Source organism: Erythrolamprus reginae, chromosome 3 (genome assembly GCF_031021105.1).
Source record: "Erythrolamprus reginae isolate rEryReg1 chromosome 3, rEryReg1.hap1, whole genome shotgun sequence".
Classification (NCBI taxonomy): Eukaryota; Metazoa; Chordata; class Lepidosauria; order Squamata; family Dipsadidae; genus Erythrolamprus; species Erythrolamprus reginae.
Window position 1 is genome coordinate 177,492,634 of NC_091952.1, and position 17,940 is coordinate 177,510,573.

Genomic DNA, 17,940 nt, shown 5'->3' on the forward strand with positions numbered 1-17,940 from the left:
AATGTTTTTGCCAGAAACCAGTGTTTCTTTCCATTTTCCAAGGGGAAAAAGTCCATAACAAATAATAAGACTTGCTTAACCAATGCAGTGTTTGCTTTACAACTGCAGCATTCGCTTAATGACCTCTGCAAAACAAGGTTAAATTGGGTTGGTCACATGATGACCTGCTTTACATCTGTCATGACTTATCATATTAAGTTCAATCGGGGTTGTAAGTTAAGGACTATCAGTATACAATATCTGGGATAAAACAGTCTGTATGACTATTAGACCAGGGGTCCTCAACCTCCCCAGGCCATGGACTAGCGATCCATGGCATTCCAGAAACCAGGCCACACAAACAAGCAAAGTCTCATCCACAATATCCCCTCCAGTCCGCAGAAGAACCTCCCTTCACTGAACTAGTCCCTGGTGCCCAAAAGATTGGAAGCCACTGTAGTAGACTGCTACTGGACAAATGACAACTTTCTGTATCTTGTTTTGGTATCATAGAAACATAGAAGACTGACAGCAGAAAAAGACCTCATGGTCCATCTAGTCTGCCCTTATACTATTTTCTGTATTTTATCTTAGGATGGATATATGTTTATCCCAGGCATGTTTAAATTCAGTTACTGTGGATTTATCTACCATGTCTGCTGGAAGTTTGTTCCAAGGATCTACTACCCTTTCAGTAAAATAATATTTTCTCATTTTGCTTATGATCTTTTCCCCAACTAACTTCAGATTGTGTCCCCTTGTTCTTGTGTTCACTTTCCTATTAAAAACACTTCCCTCCTGGACCTTATTTAACCCTTTAACATATTTAAATGTTTCAATCATGTCCCCCCTTTTCCTTCTGTCCTCCAGACTATACAGATTGACTTCATTAAGTCTTTCCTGATACATTTTATGCTTAAGACCTTCCACCATTCTTATAGCCCGTCTTTGGACCTGTTCAATTTTGTCGATATCTTTTTGTAGGTGGGGTCTCCAGAACTGAACACAGTATTCCAAATGTGGTCTCACCAGCATTCTATATAGCGGGATCATAATCTCCCTCTTCCTGCTTGTTATACCTCTAGCTATGCAGCCAAGCATCCTACTTGCTTTCCCTACCGCCTGACTACACTGTTCACCCATTTTGAGACTGTCAGAAATCACTACCCCTAAATCCTTCTCTTCTGAAGTTTTTCCTAACACAGAACTGCCAATACAATACTCAGATTGAGGATTCCTTTTCCCCAAGTGCATTATTTTACATTTGGAAACATTAAACTGCAGTTTCCATTGCTTTGACCATTTATCCTGTTGCTTTGACCATTTATCCTGTTAGGAATTGTGAAAGACCCCCTTCAGCCTGTTTTGAGTACCTTAGGAAAGAATTAAGTAAAGAATTCCAGTTGTTCACAATACTCCATGGAAAAACAACTTACCAAATGTTTTGCAAGTCTTAAAAATCAATGTGGTATGACTGCAGTAGGTTGGTGAGCCAAACAGCAAAGAAAGAAACTATTTATAAAATTGCATTTCTAAAGGAAACACAACAGTGGTTACACAAACACAAGATTAATTTCTATCTCTGCTTGAAAGAGTAAGGCTGTTACAATAAAATGTGGTTATGTTTTATAGGGCTAAAACAACTAACTGAAAGTTAACAACGAATAACTTGCCAACTAGTATGTTTGAAGCTATTTCAGTGGCACATGGACAGAAAGAAAAGACTTTAAAATATGTTGCTGTAAAACTTCATTTATTTTCAATGGTCAGTGTTTACAAGAAAATCATTTTAAAAGTCATAATCTTGGTTGTGATTCAAAATAGCAGCATTTTGATTGGGTTTTTTTGCATTCAGTGAATACCTGAATGTAGCTTATTCAAATGATTTTAAATGTTAACAAGATAACATTTTTTTCCAGCCCTTTAAAAGCTTGATTAAGCCTTAATCATTAAGGCAATGTTAGGTTTTTTTCCTAAAACCATCAATGTGAGTGAGACAATCATTGCATAATTGCTATCTCTAATATCCACTGACCTGTGGAAAGGTTTCTAAGAGGATCTCTTCAGGGACTCATGAATATTTCATTATGGATCATTCTTTTTACAGAGATTTGCTGACTTACTTTGATTAAACTCTTCCTCAATTGTTACCTAGTAGGTTTCCATTCTGAGTGCTCAGATCATGCAGATTGGAATGCTAGAAGTTATAATCTCATGCAAAAGGCTCCAAACCTGGTAACTTTTAAGACTTGTAGACTTCAGCTCTCAGAATTCCACCACATGAATCTGGGTGTTAAAAGTCCACAAGCTTTCAATTTGCCATGTTTGAAGATTCCTGGTCTGATGCATCATCCTGATGGAATGATGTTTTTCTAGGGATTTTAGTGTTGACTTCCAGTTGAGAGTTATGAGAAATTACACAAAACATCTTTTAGGAATTTTAATACAAAATTCCTGAATCGTACTATTGAACTTTTTAGAGAAATACTTAAGTATTTATTGGTGAAAAAATGTTTGTAGTGGATCTCTGGCTATTCTCTTTTCATGTCATCCTCCCTCTGCAATAGGAATGATAATAAATACTCTCCCAAACTGGTTATGAAGTCAGACATTAAAAATACAGAAATGGTGTGCAAAATAAAATGTGAAATGACCAGCCAAATACCAACTCCCTCCCCTCCTTCCAATCATTTTATTTTTAGAACTGAGCATGTATCTTGTCTTGAGTGTGTGGAATTATTAGCTTTGCAAATGTTTTTCTCCACCTGTTACTTATTTCTATAACAACAGAGAAGGTATGAATTTGGATAAATAAGTGCATTTAGCTCAGTGTAGGGTGATCTTCAGAATTTGAATACTAAGGATATATACAGTAGCTTTTCACAAGATTTAAGATTTAATTGGATTTGTATGCCACCTCTCTCTGAGGACATCTCATGTAAATAGAGTTTTACTTGGGATCTAAAATGCTAAGTTGGCATACATGAGCAAACTTGCTTTCAGCAAGGCTCAGTTATCTTGTTACATCGCTATGATATTAATGTTAATTAATACGTAACATAATGTTATGTATGGTTAATAACTCCACCTGTCATTTGATTTGCTGAATTTAGTTGTGTGTAGATGTGGCATAATGAGAATAGAAAGTGTCCCTATTGAATTTCAAAGTAACAATTGACATTTGAGAATAAAAACGAAATTTTTTGGATGTCAGCCTCAGGCTATTGTATGATTGTCATGGTGTTTAAGGTAAACAACTAACAGTTACAAATATTTAAGGAGATGTTTATGGCGCTATTCACGTTCAGTTTTAAAAAGATGGCATTCAGCCACACTAATGTTCAGATGGTTTCACTTGTAACTAAATGAATTTGTAATTAATCCTATTGCACTATGTATCCATCCTGTATACAGAATGGTGATAAGAGCAATCTATAGCACCATCAAGGCAACAACCAAGATTTTGAACACAGATTTTCCTCTAGTATAAATCAAGGGAATCTAAGAGGAGTGAGCTGTATCTCTGAACAAATAATACATTGTTTTCTCATAGACTGCAGTCTGCTGCTAATTTAACTTTTCAGATTCTATTCAAGAATATTCAAATCTTTGTTATTAGAGAGAAAGTTCTCAAGGCATCTTCTCTATATTAAGAATCACAGAATGCAGTTTTGGCTTCAGCCTGATAAAAGAAGTAAGTGCCATCACCATTTACAAAATCTTACTGTTAAAAAGAAATCAATGAAATGGAGTAGAAGAACCAATTACCACCAAGTTTAAAATTGTACTAAAGTTGTGTATAACAGTTTTGATTTGTTTTAGAAAAGTGTTGTGAGATGTATCTAGTAAAAATATGGTTATTGTGCTTTTTTCTTCAGAGCACCATTAATTTCTTTTAGGTAGTCTTTATGGAACCCATTCTTAATTTCTGTCACCAGAGGAATCTCTTTCACATTGGGTTTTGAAGATGCTTTCTGATATGTCTGAAAGAAAAGCGAAAAGTGGTGATTATAGGTGGATACAAAGAAGCATGCAAATGTGATTTGTGTAATGTTTCAATAACACACCACTTCATATCAATACTTTTATACTAGGTCAGTGATGGCAAACCTATGGCATGGGTGCCACAGGTGGCATGCAGAGCCATATCTGCTGGCACGCGAGCAGTTGCCCTAGCTCAGCTCCAACGTGCATGTGTGTGCCGGCCAGCTGATTTTGGGCTCTCAGAAGCTCTGGGAGGGCATTTTTGGCTTCTAGAGAGCCTCGGGGGGATGGTGGAGGGTGTTTTTACCCTCCACCGGCTCCAGGAAAGCCTTTGGAGCCTGAGGAGGGCAAAACATGAGTCTACTGGGCCACCAGAAGTTGGAAAACAGGCCTTTTCCGGCCTCCAGGGGGGCAGGGAAACCTGTTTTTACCCTCCCTGTGCATTGAATTATGGGTTTGGACACTCACGCAGGCAAGATAGTGTGCGCCCACGCTCTTTCAGCACCCAAGGAAAAAAAGGTTCACCATCACTGTACAGTGTTCCCTCGCTTTTCGCGGGGGATGTGTTCCGAGACTTCCCGCGAAAGTCGAATTTCCGCGAAGTAGAGATGCGGAAGTAAATACACTATTTTTGGCTATGAACAGTATCACAAGTCTTCCCTTAACACTTTAAACCCCTAAATTACAATTTTCCATTCCCTTAGCAACTTTCAGATTATTACTCACCATGTTTATTTATTAAAGTTTATTAAAAAAAATATTTATTAAAGGCAGACGAAAGTTTGGCGATGACATATGACGTCATCGGGTGGGAAAAACCGTGGTATAGGGGAAAACCCCGCAAAGTATTTTTTTTAATTTTTTTGAAAAACCGTGGTATAGACTTTCTGCGAAGTTTGAACCCGCGAAAATCGAGGGAACACTGTACTAGGTAATGCCTACTTGGTTTAACAGTTTTCATACCTTGCTACTGCAAGTTAGTTTGTAGAATTATTCTTTCTGACTTTGTGAAACAGTTAAAAAGGAAGTTAGAACTGCACCATTTCTTTGCCCTTTCCTTCTAATAGGCGCCCACCTCATTTTGGACATAGATCCAACAATATTCTATCCGTGGATAGCAAAAATTTGGAAGAAAATTTCATTCAGCTCATCTTTTGCCCATTATGCAATCATACGTATCATGATAATTGCATTATTTCTTCTTATAAGACAAGGTAATGAAAAGATGGGTGAGAATGTTTAGTCCTACCATTCTTTCCCACTTAAAAAAAACACACTGGCACTAGATATGCAAAGCTGCAATGTGAGAAGCCTAGCTCTTACAACAGTACTGGGTCAACCACTTCGGAAAGACAATATTTTCTCAGATAACAAACAGCATAGCTTTGGGTACCAAGAGAATGTAATATAACTGCAACAGAAGAAACACAGCCTTGAAGACAAGTTAAGTGGGGCATGTGAACCAGCTAGAAAAAAGATACAGGTTTTGTAGCAAAATAATAATAATAATAATAAATAAAAATTCGGAAGACTTTTATATTTCCACAAGGGATTCTATGGGAAGATTTAAATGAGCCCAAATAAAGTGTATGAGGAGCAGAAGCTGGATAAAGTTTACATGAGGAATCACTTGTCTCTATTTATATAGTCTCTACCTAAAAAGGAGAGTCTACATAATTATCTCATTGGGAATTCACACTGAGGAGGTTGCATCCAATAGCCTAAATGAACTTTTTCAATTTTATTAATGCTTCCCTTCTGTTCGAGCAATGATGTATGGGTCCAAATGAGGTTACTATTGATTTGCAGTTTGGACTGACTAGTTTTATTCCTTGTTTGGCTATGTCACCCACTATCCACCAATCCTTAGCAAATAAGGCTGTAAAGTCAAGGACAAAAAGGCCCTACAGAGCATGGAGGAATATGCATGTAGCAACTGCTTAAACAAAGATACTTAGGGTTCCACTCCCAACTGCAAAAAATAGCTGGGTGATCCTGGAAAGACATGGCTATTTTAATGAGTCGCAGCCAAGAGTTTTTGCAAACTGAGATGTATTTTTTAATTTTAGATCAGGAATGCTACAAAATTCTGCTAGATATATCTTTGTAGATTTTTAAATGTTTGCATTTTGTCCCATTAGTGGCTATAGAAATCTGATCTGGTTTATTAATTTGACCTCATATTTCATGAGGGAAAGAAACGTTATCAACAAAAACCTCACCAATCAAAGGCATCATATTACTTAAACAAAAGAGGCTGTACTTCCTGAGAATACTCATGAAGATAAATATATCTCAGCATCTACTGTTGTCCTACTATCGCAGCACCATTGAGAGTGTCTTGACATACAGCATTCTAGCTTGGTATGGGAGCAGCTCTGTAGCGAACACAAAAGCTCTACAGAGAATTATTAAAACTGCCCAGAACATCATTGGGCTCCAGCTACCCGCCCTGGATGACATCTTCACATCTCTCTGTTCTAGGAAGGTGCATACCATTCTCAAAGACTCTTCTCATCCTGCTTACAATCTTTTTGAACTGTTGCCTTCTGGCAGAAGATACGGAACAACTAGAACTCGGACCACACGTTTCCTGAATAGTTTTTATCCCAGAGCTATACTCGCACTTAACAACAAACTAAAGGGTCACCATTAGTGAACTGCTGGACAATATTACTCGGTTTGACATGTAGATGGTTGAGTGGTTTTAGGGTGGGGAATTTGTAGTGGGTGGGACATTTTATTCTATTTTTTTATTCTATTTTTAAATTTACCTATTCTAATTTTATGTATGGTGGGACTGGTCTCTGGGTGTCACACGACTTTCGTTGCCAATGACAATTCGTTGTTTTTGACAATGACAATAAATTTATTATTGTTAAAAGCAGAGGAGTTTGTATTTCAAGTGATAACTTTCGTTCCTTAACAACAGACCTGTGCGTGCTCTTCTCAATTCTCTTGCTCGGCTTACCTTGACATAAAAGTTAATGAACAGAACCACCAATGTGGTCATATAGGAGCACTGGAAGATGAGGCATCCGAAGGGGAAACCACAGGGTTTGACAGCTGCACTGAGGGTATGTGTAATGGTGAGCAAAAACTGGATCTGTTAAAAGAAGAAGAACCATCACATGAGTTGCAGAATCCATTTGTCAGATTAAAATTGATCCTCATAATATCGTTAGATGTGGTCTGTTCCGCAAAGGCAAGTGATCTATAGCAGTGTTTTCCAACCATGGCAACTTGAACATAGCTGGACTTCAACTCCAAGAATTCCCCAGCCAGCATTCGCTGGCTGGGGAATTCTGGGAGTTGAAGTCCAAATATCTTCAAGTTGCCAAGGTTGGGAAACACTGATCTATAAGCATACCATATGTTGTGGTTGGCTCTGGCCCAGCTCCTGCCCCAGGGAATGTGGAGGTGGATGCAGGGGAAACTTCAACATGTCACAGGCCTGTGTTATTGCCGACAGTCAATTCAGAGTTTAGTTTCCTCGGACGAAGAAGAAGGTGGGAGTGACTCGGCAGAGGGGGGCTTGGCACACAGCCCAGGCAGTCAATCTCCCTTATCTTCCATTGATTCGGATGAAGACGTTTTGGATCCACGCAAGCACAGAATTATGCATAGAAGAGACCAAGCAAGGACAGATTACAGGAGATAAGAGCGGCCACCTGTGTTTGGGTGGGGCTCCAGTAATTAGGGCTACTGCTATAAATAGCAGCATGTGGGTTTGGCCGTTGTAGAAGAGTATCTGATCACAGTTTGTCAGGAATCCTGTGTTGCTGGTTTCTGGACTTTGTTGATTTTTCATGCCTTTGAAAACAAAGCAGAGCAGTGTGTGTGTGTGTGTGTGTGTGTGTGCGTGTCTCATGTTGGAAGAAGAAGGGGTGTGAAGTTTCTTCCCAGCTGGTAGCTAAGTACTTAATGACTGCTTAAGGGAAACTGTACAGACTACCCGGTTGTTTTGGGACGAGTGCTCTTGGCAATACAAAAAGAGTGCTTAGTTTATTTTGAATTTTGGGATAAAGAACATAGTTTTGAATTTTCAAACGTGTGTGTGTCTGAAATTTGTACCCTTGAATTTTCAGGAGGCTCCTACCAGAGAGCCCGGCAGAACACCATAGTTGTTTGGGAAGATACCTTGTGTTGAAATTTTTGGCATTTGGAGGGGGTCAGGTTGGAACAGGGAGAACTGGAATAGATCTACATTTTCCAATAAGTGTTGCAAGGCACATTTATCTCCTAATTGAAAACAACCGCTCAAATATCAAACACTTGATGTTTCTAAATTTACAACTTCTCATCAAATCTATATTTTTTTTCTTGTCTCACTTTCTGTGTTATATAATTCTTAGATCAGGGGTGAAATGCTCTCGATTTGCTCGTGCCTATTGGTCGTTGGAGAGCCAGTCGTGAAAGGAATACGAGGCTCCACCCACCCATCCAAATGCTGCCGTTTGTGTTCTTTTACCCTCTGTGAATGCACAAAGCATTCTGTGCATCCACAGAGGTTAAAAGGACCGAAATGTTGGTGTCTGGGCAAGTGAGTGGAACCTTGCGCTTCTTTCACGACCAGCTCTCCAACGACCAATAGGCACAAGCGAACCGGGAGCATTTCACCCGTAGAATAGATTATTATATTTTTCTGACTCCAGCTTCAGAGCATACTGTGATCTTTCAGATATCTGCCATCATTTCTCATTTCTGATCATGGCAGTTAAAGCAAATGGAAGCAAAGCTCCATATTTAAAGGACCCATTTTTCCCATCACTGCATTACAAAAATAAGCGTAATATTAACTTCCATGTTTACTAAAAAGCTTACTATGGAAATTTCATAAAGCTGAATAATCTACCACCCAAATTGATTTTTTTTCCTGAGTTCTATATTTGTTTCAAATTAGTCTGTCCCCATAATTCCACTTTGCTTCAACACTTAGGATTCTTACTCTTTACACTAATTATTATTATTATTATTATTATTATTATTATTATTATTATTATTATTATTTATTGGATTTGTATGCCACCCCTCTCCGTAGACTCGGGGCGGCTAACAACAATGATAAAAACAACATGTAACAATCCAATAATAAGACAACTAAAAACCCTTATTATAAAAACAAACATACACACAAACATACCATTGTCATTTACTAAGAATAAATAAGAATATAATTGTACCAGTTGTGCTTGAGTGAGGTATTTCTTCCACCAAAGGTATTTACGCATGGATGGAATAACAGACAATCCATAGTAGGAGTACATGAGGATGTGGATTAAGCTATTCAAAGTGGGTCCAAAGAAACCTGTGAAAACATAAATATATTTTATTATAAGTATTATAAAATACTTCTTCCTGTGAAGCAGCATTATACACCAGTGACAATTTATGACATTGTAACATTGCAGTTTTCTTAGTCCTAAAGAATGCATCTTCATTTCTGCGGTACAAATGATTTATGCAAACATGGTTGCATTAATTTGTTTCTACCCTTATTATATTTTGGCTGCAACATCTGGTTGACAAAGTATTTTCTGTCATTTACTGATCATTTGGAGTATACTGATCATTAGGATGCTTGGCTGCATAGCTAGAGGTATAACAAGCAGGAAGAGGGAGATTATGATCCCGCTATATAGAGCGCTGGTGAGACCATATTTGGAATACTGCGTTCAGTTCTGGAGACCTCACCTACAAAAAGATATTGACAAAATAGGCTACAAGAATGGTGGAAAGTCTTAAGCATAAAACGTATCAGGAAAGACTTAATGAACTCAAACTGTATAGTCTGGAGGACAGAAGGGAAAGGGGGGACATGATCGAAACATTTAAATATGTTAAAGGGTTAAATAAGGTCCAGGAGGGAAGTGTTTTTAATAGGAAAGTGAACACAAGAACAAGGGGACACAATCTGAAGTTAGTTGGGGGAAAGATCAAAAGCAACATGAGAAAATATTATTTTACTGAAAGAGTAGTAGATCCTTGGAACAAACTTCCAGCAGACGTAGATAAATCCACAGTAACTGAATTTAAACATGCCTAGGATAAACATATATCCATCCTAAGATAGAATTCAGAAAATAGTATAAGGGCAGACTAGATGGATTGTGAGGCCTTTTTCTGCCATCAGTTTTCTATGTTTCTATGTAAATCCTGTTGTCAGCTACAGCTATTTCCTTACATCTACAGCAATGATTCTCACAGTGTAATCCTGCAGTCGCCTGCCGCAATCTTCCCATATTCACCTACTGCAAAATGTTTATTCAGATTCAGAGCCATCTTTTGCTCATATTTACTAAAAGTATTGTGAAATCCCCCCCATTTTTTTTTAAATAATACTGATTGGCAATCAGACACATTCTACAGGAAAAATTTCCATGTACAGTACATTGTTTTGCAGTATCTTAAGTGACATCTCTAAATACTCACTTTGTCCACAAGGTATCCAGTTCATGACGCACCACCAGATGTTAAACATAGTGGCATGATGATAAACATGAAGGAAAGTGATTTGATTGTTTTTCTTTCGCAAAACAAAGAAAACAGTGTCAGCAAATTCAATGAGTTTGGAAAAGTAATACCACCACAACACACGGGCCACCTGCAAGAAAGAATCCACAAAATTAATGTTCTCATCATATCTCATCAACATATTCAGTTAATTAAAAGAAACTATAGAAAAAAACAGTAATTATTTTTGAAGATACTCTACAGTAGCTGAAAACAAAATTTAATCCATTGTATTTCCTTGTACAGACTTTTTAAGTTATGCTTCAGTTGTATAATTGAGCTCCACAGAGGAAACTATCTTTACTAACCTATTTACAACAAATAAAAAGCAATCTATCTCTAAATACCAGTTACTGATGTTTGAACTGGCATCAGAATGGAATCAAATGGAATCAAAAACTTTCAACAGAAGGGTATAACTCTTTGATTTCAGAATCAGTGAGCGTGGAATATATTCTGGTCTAGATAAATCTCTAATTTGGCAGTGTGAAAACTACAGAGAAAATAATCAATACAAGAAACCTTGATGACACTGGGAGGTATAGCAGCTGTTCCATTTAACAAGTCCAGAAAGGTTAACCAGTAATAAAACTGAGAAACACAAAGGTACAGGTAGTCTTGGTTTGATCACAATTCAGCCCAAAATTTATGTTGTTAAGTGAGACATTTGTTAAGTGAATTTTGCCCCATTTTACGACCTTTCTTGCCACAATTGTTAAGTAATTCACTGTTAAGCTTTAATGATGGGCGAACCCAACAGTGTTCAGGTTCGGCAAGTTCAGATGAACTTCACGCAAAGTTCGGACGAACCCGAACCCGAATGGTCCGTGGCACCAAAGCTCCACCTCCGGAATCCCATCGTTTTTTATTTTAATGGATTTTTTATTTATTTTATTTTTATTTTTACGAAAAAGGATACCGCAGCAGTGCCGCAAGCAAAGGAAGGTCCTTTCACGTAAGAATTTAAAAAAAAAAATTTTTACGTGAAAAGACCTCCCTTTGCTTGCAGCATCGCTGCGGCGTCCTTTTTCGTAAAAAAAAAAATTTTAACATGAAAATACCTCCCTTTGAAGGAGCTGGAGAATCCATCCCATGAAGAGATTCCGGGGGCGGAGCTTTGATGTCACGTATACTGGCAGGTTGCTAAGGACACCAAGGTGATCACTTCCTGGATTCCATGGAATAACTTATACCGGTGTATCTGGGTGGGTGTGGTCAATTTGGCCTCACTCACACCCACCCAGTCACATAACCCCTCCCACACCTACCCAGCTGGTCATAAGGACAGAGAAAGGGTAGTTTAATTATTTTCCACGTGTGGCCCCACCTCACTCCTCCCCTCCCAGCTATCCCTTGTCACATCCGGCTTTGGATGTGTTGTTCACAGCTCGTTTGCTCTCGCTCTCTGTTGTTGTGTCTGTCTGTATATGTGTGTTGTCACTCTCTACTGTTGTTGCCAGGGACGAGTAGGGCAGGGGTACATTGTGGCTCTGTGTCGTAATGGGTTTCAGGAGGAGGGAACCCCATCTCCCTCATTGTGAAGTGTGCTAAATTTCACTGTACTGCACAAGCAGCAGACAAGCCATGGAGGCAGCAACAACCAATCATGGGCTTTCCCTAGGTATGCCCATGTTACACCAACACTCCGCAGTCTGCATTGGTTGCCGATCAGTTTCTGGTCACAATTCAAAGTGTTGGTTATGACCTATAAAGCCCTTCATGGCACCGGACCAGAATATCTCTGAGGCCGCCTTCTGCCGCACGAATCCCAGTGGCCGGTTAGGTCCCTCAGAGTTGGCCTTCTCCGGGTCCCGTCGACTAAACAATGTCGGTTGGCGGGACCCAGCGGAAGAGCCTTCTCTGTGGCGGCCCCGACCCTCTGGAACTAGCTCCCCTCAGAGATTAGGGTTGCCCTCACCCTCCTTGCCTTTCGCAAACTCCTTTAAAACCCACCTCTGACGTCAGGCATGGGGGAATTGAGACATCTCCCCTTGCCTATGTAGTTTTATGTATGGTATGTTTGTGTGTATGCTTTTTAAATAATGGGGTTTTTAGGCTTTTAATGTTAAATTGTTATTTTAGACTTTTAATATTAGATTTGTTATTGTGTATTGTTTTATCACTGTTGTGAGCTGCCCCTAGTCTGCAGAGAGGGGCGGAATACAAATCTAATAATAATAATAATAATAATAATAATAATAATAATAATAATCACTCCAAACCTGATGCAGCTTGCAGCTCTGAGCCCAAAGCGGTGGGAGGCGAGAGCTGCCTTCAGAGCAAATGTACCGTGATGAAGGCGGCATGCTGTTGTATGCAAAAGCGAATAAGGGGCTTTTCACTCCCATTCTGGAATATGGAGTGAGCCTCCATCTCCCACCACCGCCCTTACCTTCTCAGGCCAAGCGAGGAGTGACTGGGAGGGGAGAGATGGGGCCAGCCAGTGGTGGGATCAGCCGACAGGGAGCTGCAGCAGAGGGCCGAAAGAGCTGCATGCGACTCCAGAGCTACAGGTTGCCAACCCCTGTATTAAAGCATGTGTGAATGCATCATTGTTTCCTGTTAATATTAAGTTTATTTTACCCTCATGTCAGCTTCTCCTGCGCTGATCAAGTTCTGACATTGTAAGTTATAATTTCCTTCCCACGTAGCAAGAATTAGCTGAAAGAGAAAACATATTGATTACTTTGAATGGGAAATACTGGTTTTAATGGTTTTTATGTTTTCAATGTTTCTTGTTCTTTTGGGTTCAAAAGATCAAATGCAATCTCAAAAAGAGGTATAAATGTGCTATTCTAGCAATCTGATGAAATGGCTCATTATTTGACCGGGTTCCTTGCCTTCTATTTGGTCTCTGAGGAATGCAGAGGAAGCAGATGGAAAGAGCAACATGATATTTGCCTCTTCAGATATATTTTTGCAGGAACCTAATGGAGTGCATATTTCTTTGTCATAATAACAGCCTGTGTATCATTTGTCATGTTTACAAGTGGCACAAAGTCATGAAGGCAGGCAAGAAACATGAGATTTTTTATTTTGTGGATTCAGCTGGAAAGTAATTAAAAAGCTGAGAAAGCTAAAATCCTAGAACCAAGTTTGCAAGGACCTTTCCCCCATGTTCCTTAGTCTTCTCTTTCTGTCACTATTGGATTAATTCTCTGGTCATAAACAACAACAACTTCCATTTAACATGTACCCCGGAAGGATGACAAAGACATAAATCAAGGATTCTTCCCTTCTAAATTATCTTTTTGCCATTATTTTGTACGATCTTGCAAAACAAGCAATCTTGCTTTTTGACTAAAAAGCAAGATTGCTTGTTTTGCAAGACCGTTTATTGCTTGTTTAAACCCATAGCACATATTGCAAACATTCAAGAGAGTAGGCCAACTACCACGAATAAAGATTAAATAAATATAGTCCACCTTGACTTCTGAAGTAATTGGCAAAAGGTATAAGTATCTGAGTGAGTCACTCAGATTTGTTTCCCTAATATTCATTAGTGACTGAGAACCACTGACAAGAGACTTTCCTGTGTAAAATTCTGCTCATTATTGGGTTTATTTTGTCAGTTGTTATGGTGCAGTTCTCATTACCGGACTCCATAGTGGCATCCCCAAACCCCCAAAACTTTACCCTTGGATTATCCATGGTTGACCTATCCAGATTCCTAAGAGGTCAGTAAGGGGCGAGTACAAGTGCACTAGAGTGCCTTCCGTCCCCTGTCCTATTGCTCTCCTATATCTCCTATACCTTTCTTCAATTCCTATATCTTCTATTCTTTCATTGATATGTTCTATTACTATATCTTCTTTTCTATTCTTTCATAGATATATTTTACTATGAGTATATCCTCTATAACCTTCATCATGTATTTTACTATGTGTGTGTGTGTGTATATATATATATGTGTGAGTGTGACAGTCTTGGTATATTCGGGTTTCTTCCTGTGTAGGATTCAGAAATTTCTGGTGACGTTTCGACGAGGTCCCACTGGTCATCTTCAGGCTGGTGCTTCTGTCCTTGTTCTAGGACAAACACCTAGAACAAGGACAGTAGCACCAGCCTGAAGATGACGAGTGGGACCTCGTCGAAACGTCTCCAGAAATTTCTGAATCCTACATGGGAAGAAACCCGAATATACCAAGACTGTCATACTTGTACCCGTGAAAATCTACGAAAACATATATATATATATATATACCCACTAAAACTCTCATTGTGTATTGGACTAAATAAATAAACAAACAAACGAACAAACAAACATAATAAATCAAAGTTCTGCTCGAAGCAAATGGTCCACAAATTATACGTAAAGTCTTGGTTTCAAAATGGTCAGGATTCCAAATTACATCTGATCTGCAATCTAAAACTCAAAACTCATCTTACTTATCATTACATCTCTTTCTGTAATGTATCGATGTAGACAATATGAAACTTTTTTCTTCTTTGTGATGGTATTGCAATGAGGTAGGATAAGTCAAGGGTTTCAGTCAAATCCATGATTAATTAATGCTGAAGGGACATGTTTTGTTTCTTTTCAGATGGATTCAGAAAATCAGTGCAAGAATCCAAACAGCAAATCTAGGGCAAGAAAGGAGCTCCTTCATCATTGCTTTGTTCAAGGAAAAATCCAGATTTCCTGCTCTGCTTTCTATGTAGGTTGCCTATTTTTAGATGCTCTTCAAAGAGGTAGTTTAATCCATGGTTTTAGATGGGCTGCTGAGATATAAGGCAGGCAGTACTAAAGACCTCAGCTCCTCTATCACAGAAAAATAAATTATTAAAATATAGTGTATGATATACATTAAGCTAAATAAACAAAATGTGGTGACTGTGATCCACAATGAAAGAACAAAACTATGTGAATGATGTCTAAAACTATAGTCTTTGAAAAACTACTAGGCATTTGTAAATATGTCAATGGTGATTGTTGTTATTAGAATATTCCAAATTCTGACATTTAAGCACTCAGTGGAAAACTAAGGAAAATCTCACTTAGTGCATATGCTTGCACTTTAGCTAAAAAACGGCGGTCAATTCTCGAGGGTCACTGTTCAATTTGGTAGTGGTTGACCTTCAGATGTAATTAAATAGGAACAGTTACACCCAATTATGTGTTATTGCATAAAATAAGATATTATAGAAAGATTATTTTTAAACAGTTGTAATTGCATTAGAAAAAAGCAGAGTACTAGAGACAGAGAAGTATGATATTTAAAACACCCAAATGACCAAGATAGCTCTCTATTTTAGATAGACTAGAGAGGGAGGGGAAGGGGGAGAGAGAGAGAGGGAGAGATGATAGGCAGGGAGGCAGGCACACAATTCATCTCTCACTCCTGTAGGTGGTGTGTGTCTTCCTCAATCTCACATCCTCTACCAGAAGCCTGGGGGTTTGAGGGTTCTGTGTAGTTATATTAGCTGTTCCGAATACTGCACCTTTTTTGGACACAGAGCTCGGAAGTTAATCCTGGGAACTTTTACGAGTGTTTCTACCACCACTGTGATCACTTTGGCATTTACTTTCCAAAGTTCCTCCTTCAGACTTTTCCACCTTCTCAGACTCCTTCTTCCTGATGTGGCTGGCACTTACCGTGTTTCCCCGATAGTAAGGCAGTGTCTTACTTTCTTTTTACCCCCAAAAGCCCCACTATGTCTTACTTTCGGGGTATGTCTTACATTGGAAAGGAGGCGGGCAAAGGAGGGCGCAGCTCCGGACACCCCCCCCTTTCCACCCCTTGTCGCCCGAGACAAGGGGCAGCGAGGCAGGGGAAGAGGCGGTGGCTTCCGAGAACATGTTGCTGTTATTTCATTGACAGAAAGCCTGCAGCGAGGCACATCGGAGCAGTAAATGGAATTACTACTCGGGATACAATCTTGCGCCCGGAGCGCCTCTTTAGCCCCAAAGCTGTTTCCCTGCAAGTGAGCGGATGTGCACCATCCCCGGAAGTGAGCCAGTTTATGCCCTGGAAACCAGCTACTCTTCCAGCCAAGGCACCTTTTGAACTGGGGGAGACCCCCACCACCTGGCAATGCACAATGGCCCTCCTTGCTCTCCCTTCTCCCCCACCCCACCCCAAGGTTGGGCTTCTCCATGCGCTTCTGTTCAGCCCCAACTCCGAGCGAACCACCTTCCCTCTTTCCCCAACGGAGCGGCGTTGCAAAAAAACCCAAACACATCTTACCTCTCCCCTTCCCCCAACCCCGGCCTCTTTCACGCAACCCGACCCGAAGAGAGCGCTGGAGACGGCGCACGATTTGCAGAAGTTTCTCCTTTGTCGGGCGACAAGGGGTGGAAAGGGGGGGGTCCTTTCAAGCGGCGCTGGGCGAAAGAGGGCGGGCAGCCAGCAGCAGAAGGCGAGAGGTGCCTTCTTCTCCAGCTCTCCGGCAGATCGAGCACGCGAAGAGGCACCTCTCACCTTCCGCCGCTGCTGGCCGCCCTCTTTCGCCCAGCGTCGCTTCGGAAGCCGCCGAACGCCATCAGGGGGGCGCTTGGCGACCGCCTCTCCGCTCGCCAAGTGGCGGTCGCCAAGCGCCCCCCTGACGGCTTTCGGCGGCTTCCGAAGCGACGCTGGGTGAAAGAGGGCGGCCAGCAGCGGCGGAAGGTGAGAGGTGCCTCTTTGCGTGCTCGATCTGCCGGAGAGCTGGAGAAGAAGGCACCTCTTGCCTTCTGCTGCTGGCCGCCCGCCCTCTTTCGCCCAGCGCCGCTTGAAAGGACCCCCCCCCCCCTTTCCACCCCTTGTCGCCCGCGCTCGATCTCAACAGTTTCTAGACCTAGGAAATAGAATTTCAAAGCAGTTGTTAATCCTTTGTTTTATCCAGTACTGTACCCCGTGTTTCCCCGAAAGTAAGACATATGTGTTACTTTCGGGGTATGGCTTATATTAGCCGACCCCCCTGAAACCCCCCATATGTCTTACAATCGGGGGGGTCTTACTATCGGGGAAACACGGTAGCACATCTACATCTACGGTATCACCACTGTTGTCTTCTGGTCTTTTTCTATTACTGCAGCTTCTATTACCATGACTTGCTATTTGTCTGGATCTGTCTCACTCAGAATCTTAGCCCTCTTATTCTCCATGAATCTCCCATCTGAACTTGAATCCTTGAATACAGCTCATCTGTTTGGAACCCATACCACATCTTGGACATTAACACCCTAGAAAATGTCCAAAGATACTTCACCAGAAGAGCCCTTCACTCCTCCACTCGAAACAGAATACCCTACGAAAGCAGACTATCAATCCTAGGCCTAGAAAGCTTAGAACTACGACGCCTAAAACACGATCAAAGTATTGCCCACAAAATCATATGCTGCAACGTCCTGCCTGTCAATGACTACTTCAGCTTCAACCGCAACAACACAAGAGCACGCAACAAATTCAAACTTAATATTAATCGCTCCAAGCTTGACTGTAAAAAATATGACTTTAGCAATCCAGTTGTCGAAGTGTGGAA

At 40.4% G+C, this 17,940-nt stretch overlaps 1 protein-coding gene across 1 annotated transcript in view; it reads right to left on the reverse strand.

The window, feature by feature from the left end:
- Nucleotides 1–1,715: 1,715 nt before the first annotated feature.
- ELOVL2 (ELOVL fatty acid elongase 2) overlaps nucleotides 1,716–17,940 on the reverse strand; it is a 57,607-nt gene continuing 41,382 nt past the window's right edge. The window contains exons 4-8 of the mRNA XM_070747257.1: nucleotides 13,060–13,137; nucleotides 10,396–10,567; nucleotides 9,147–9,271; nucleotides 6,935–7,069; nucleotides 1,716–3,962 (exon numbers count right to left, since the gene is read on the reverse strand). Coding sequence (XP_070603358.1) covers nucleotides 3,837–3,962; nucleotides 6,935–7,069; nucleotides 9,147–9,271; nucleotides 10,396–10,567; nucleotides 13,060–13,137 — 636 coding nt within the window. The 3' untranslated portion in view covers nucleotides 1,716–3,836. The remainder of the gene's footprint in view (nucleotides 3,963–6,934; nucleotides 7,070–9,146; nucleotides 9,272–10,395; nucleotides 10,568–13,059; nucleotides 13,138–17,940) is intronic.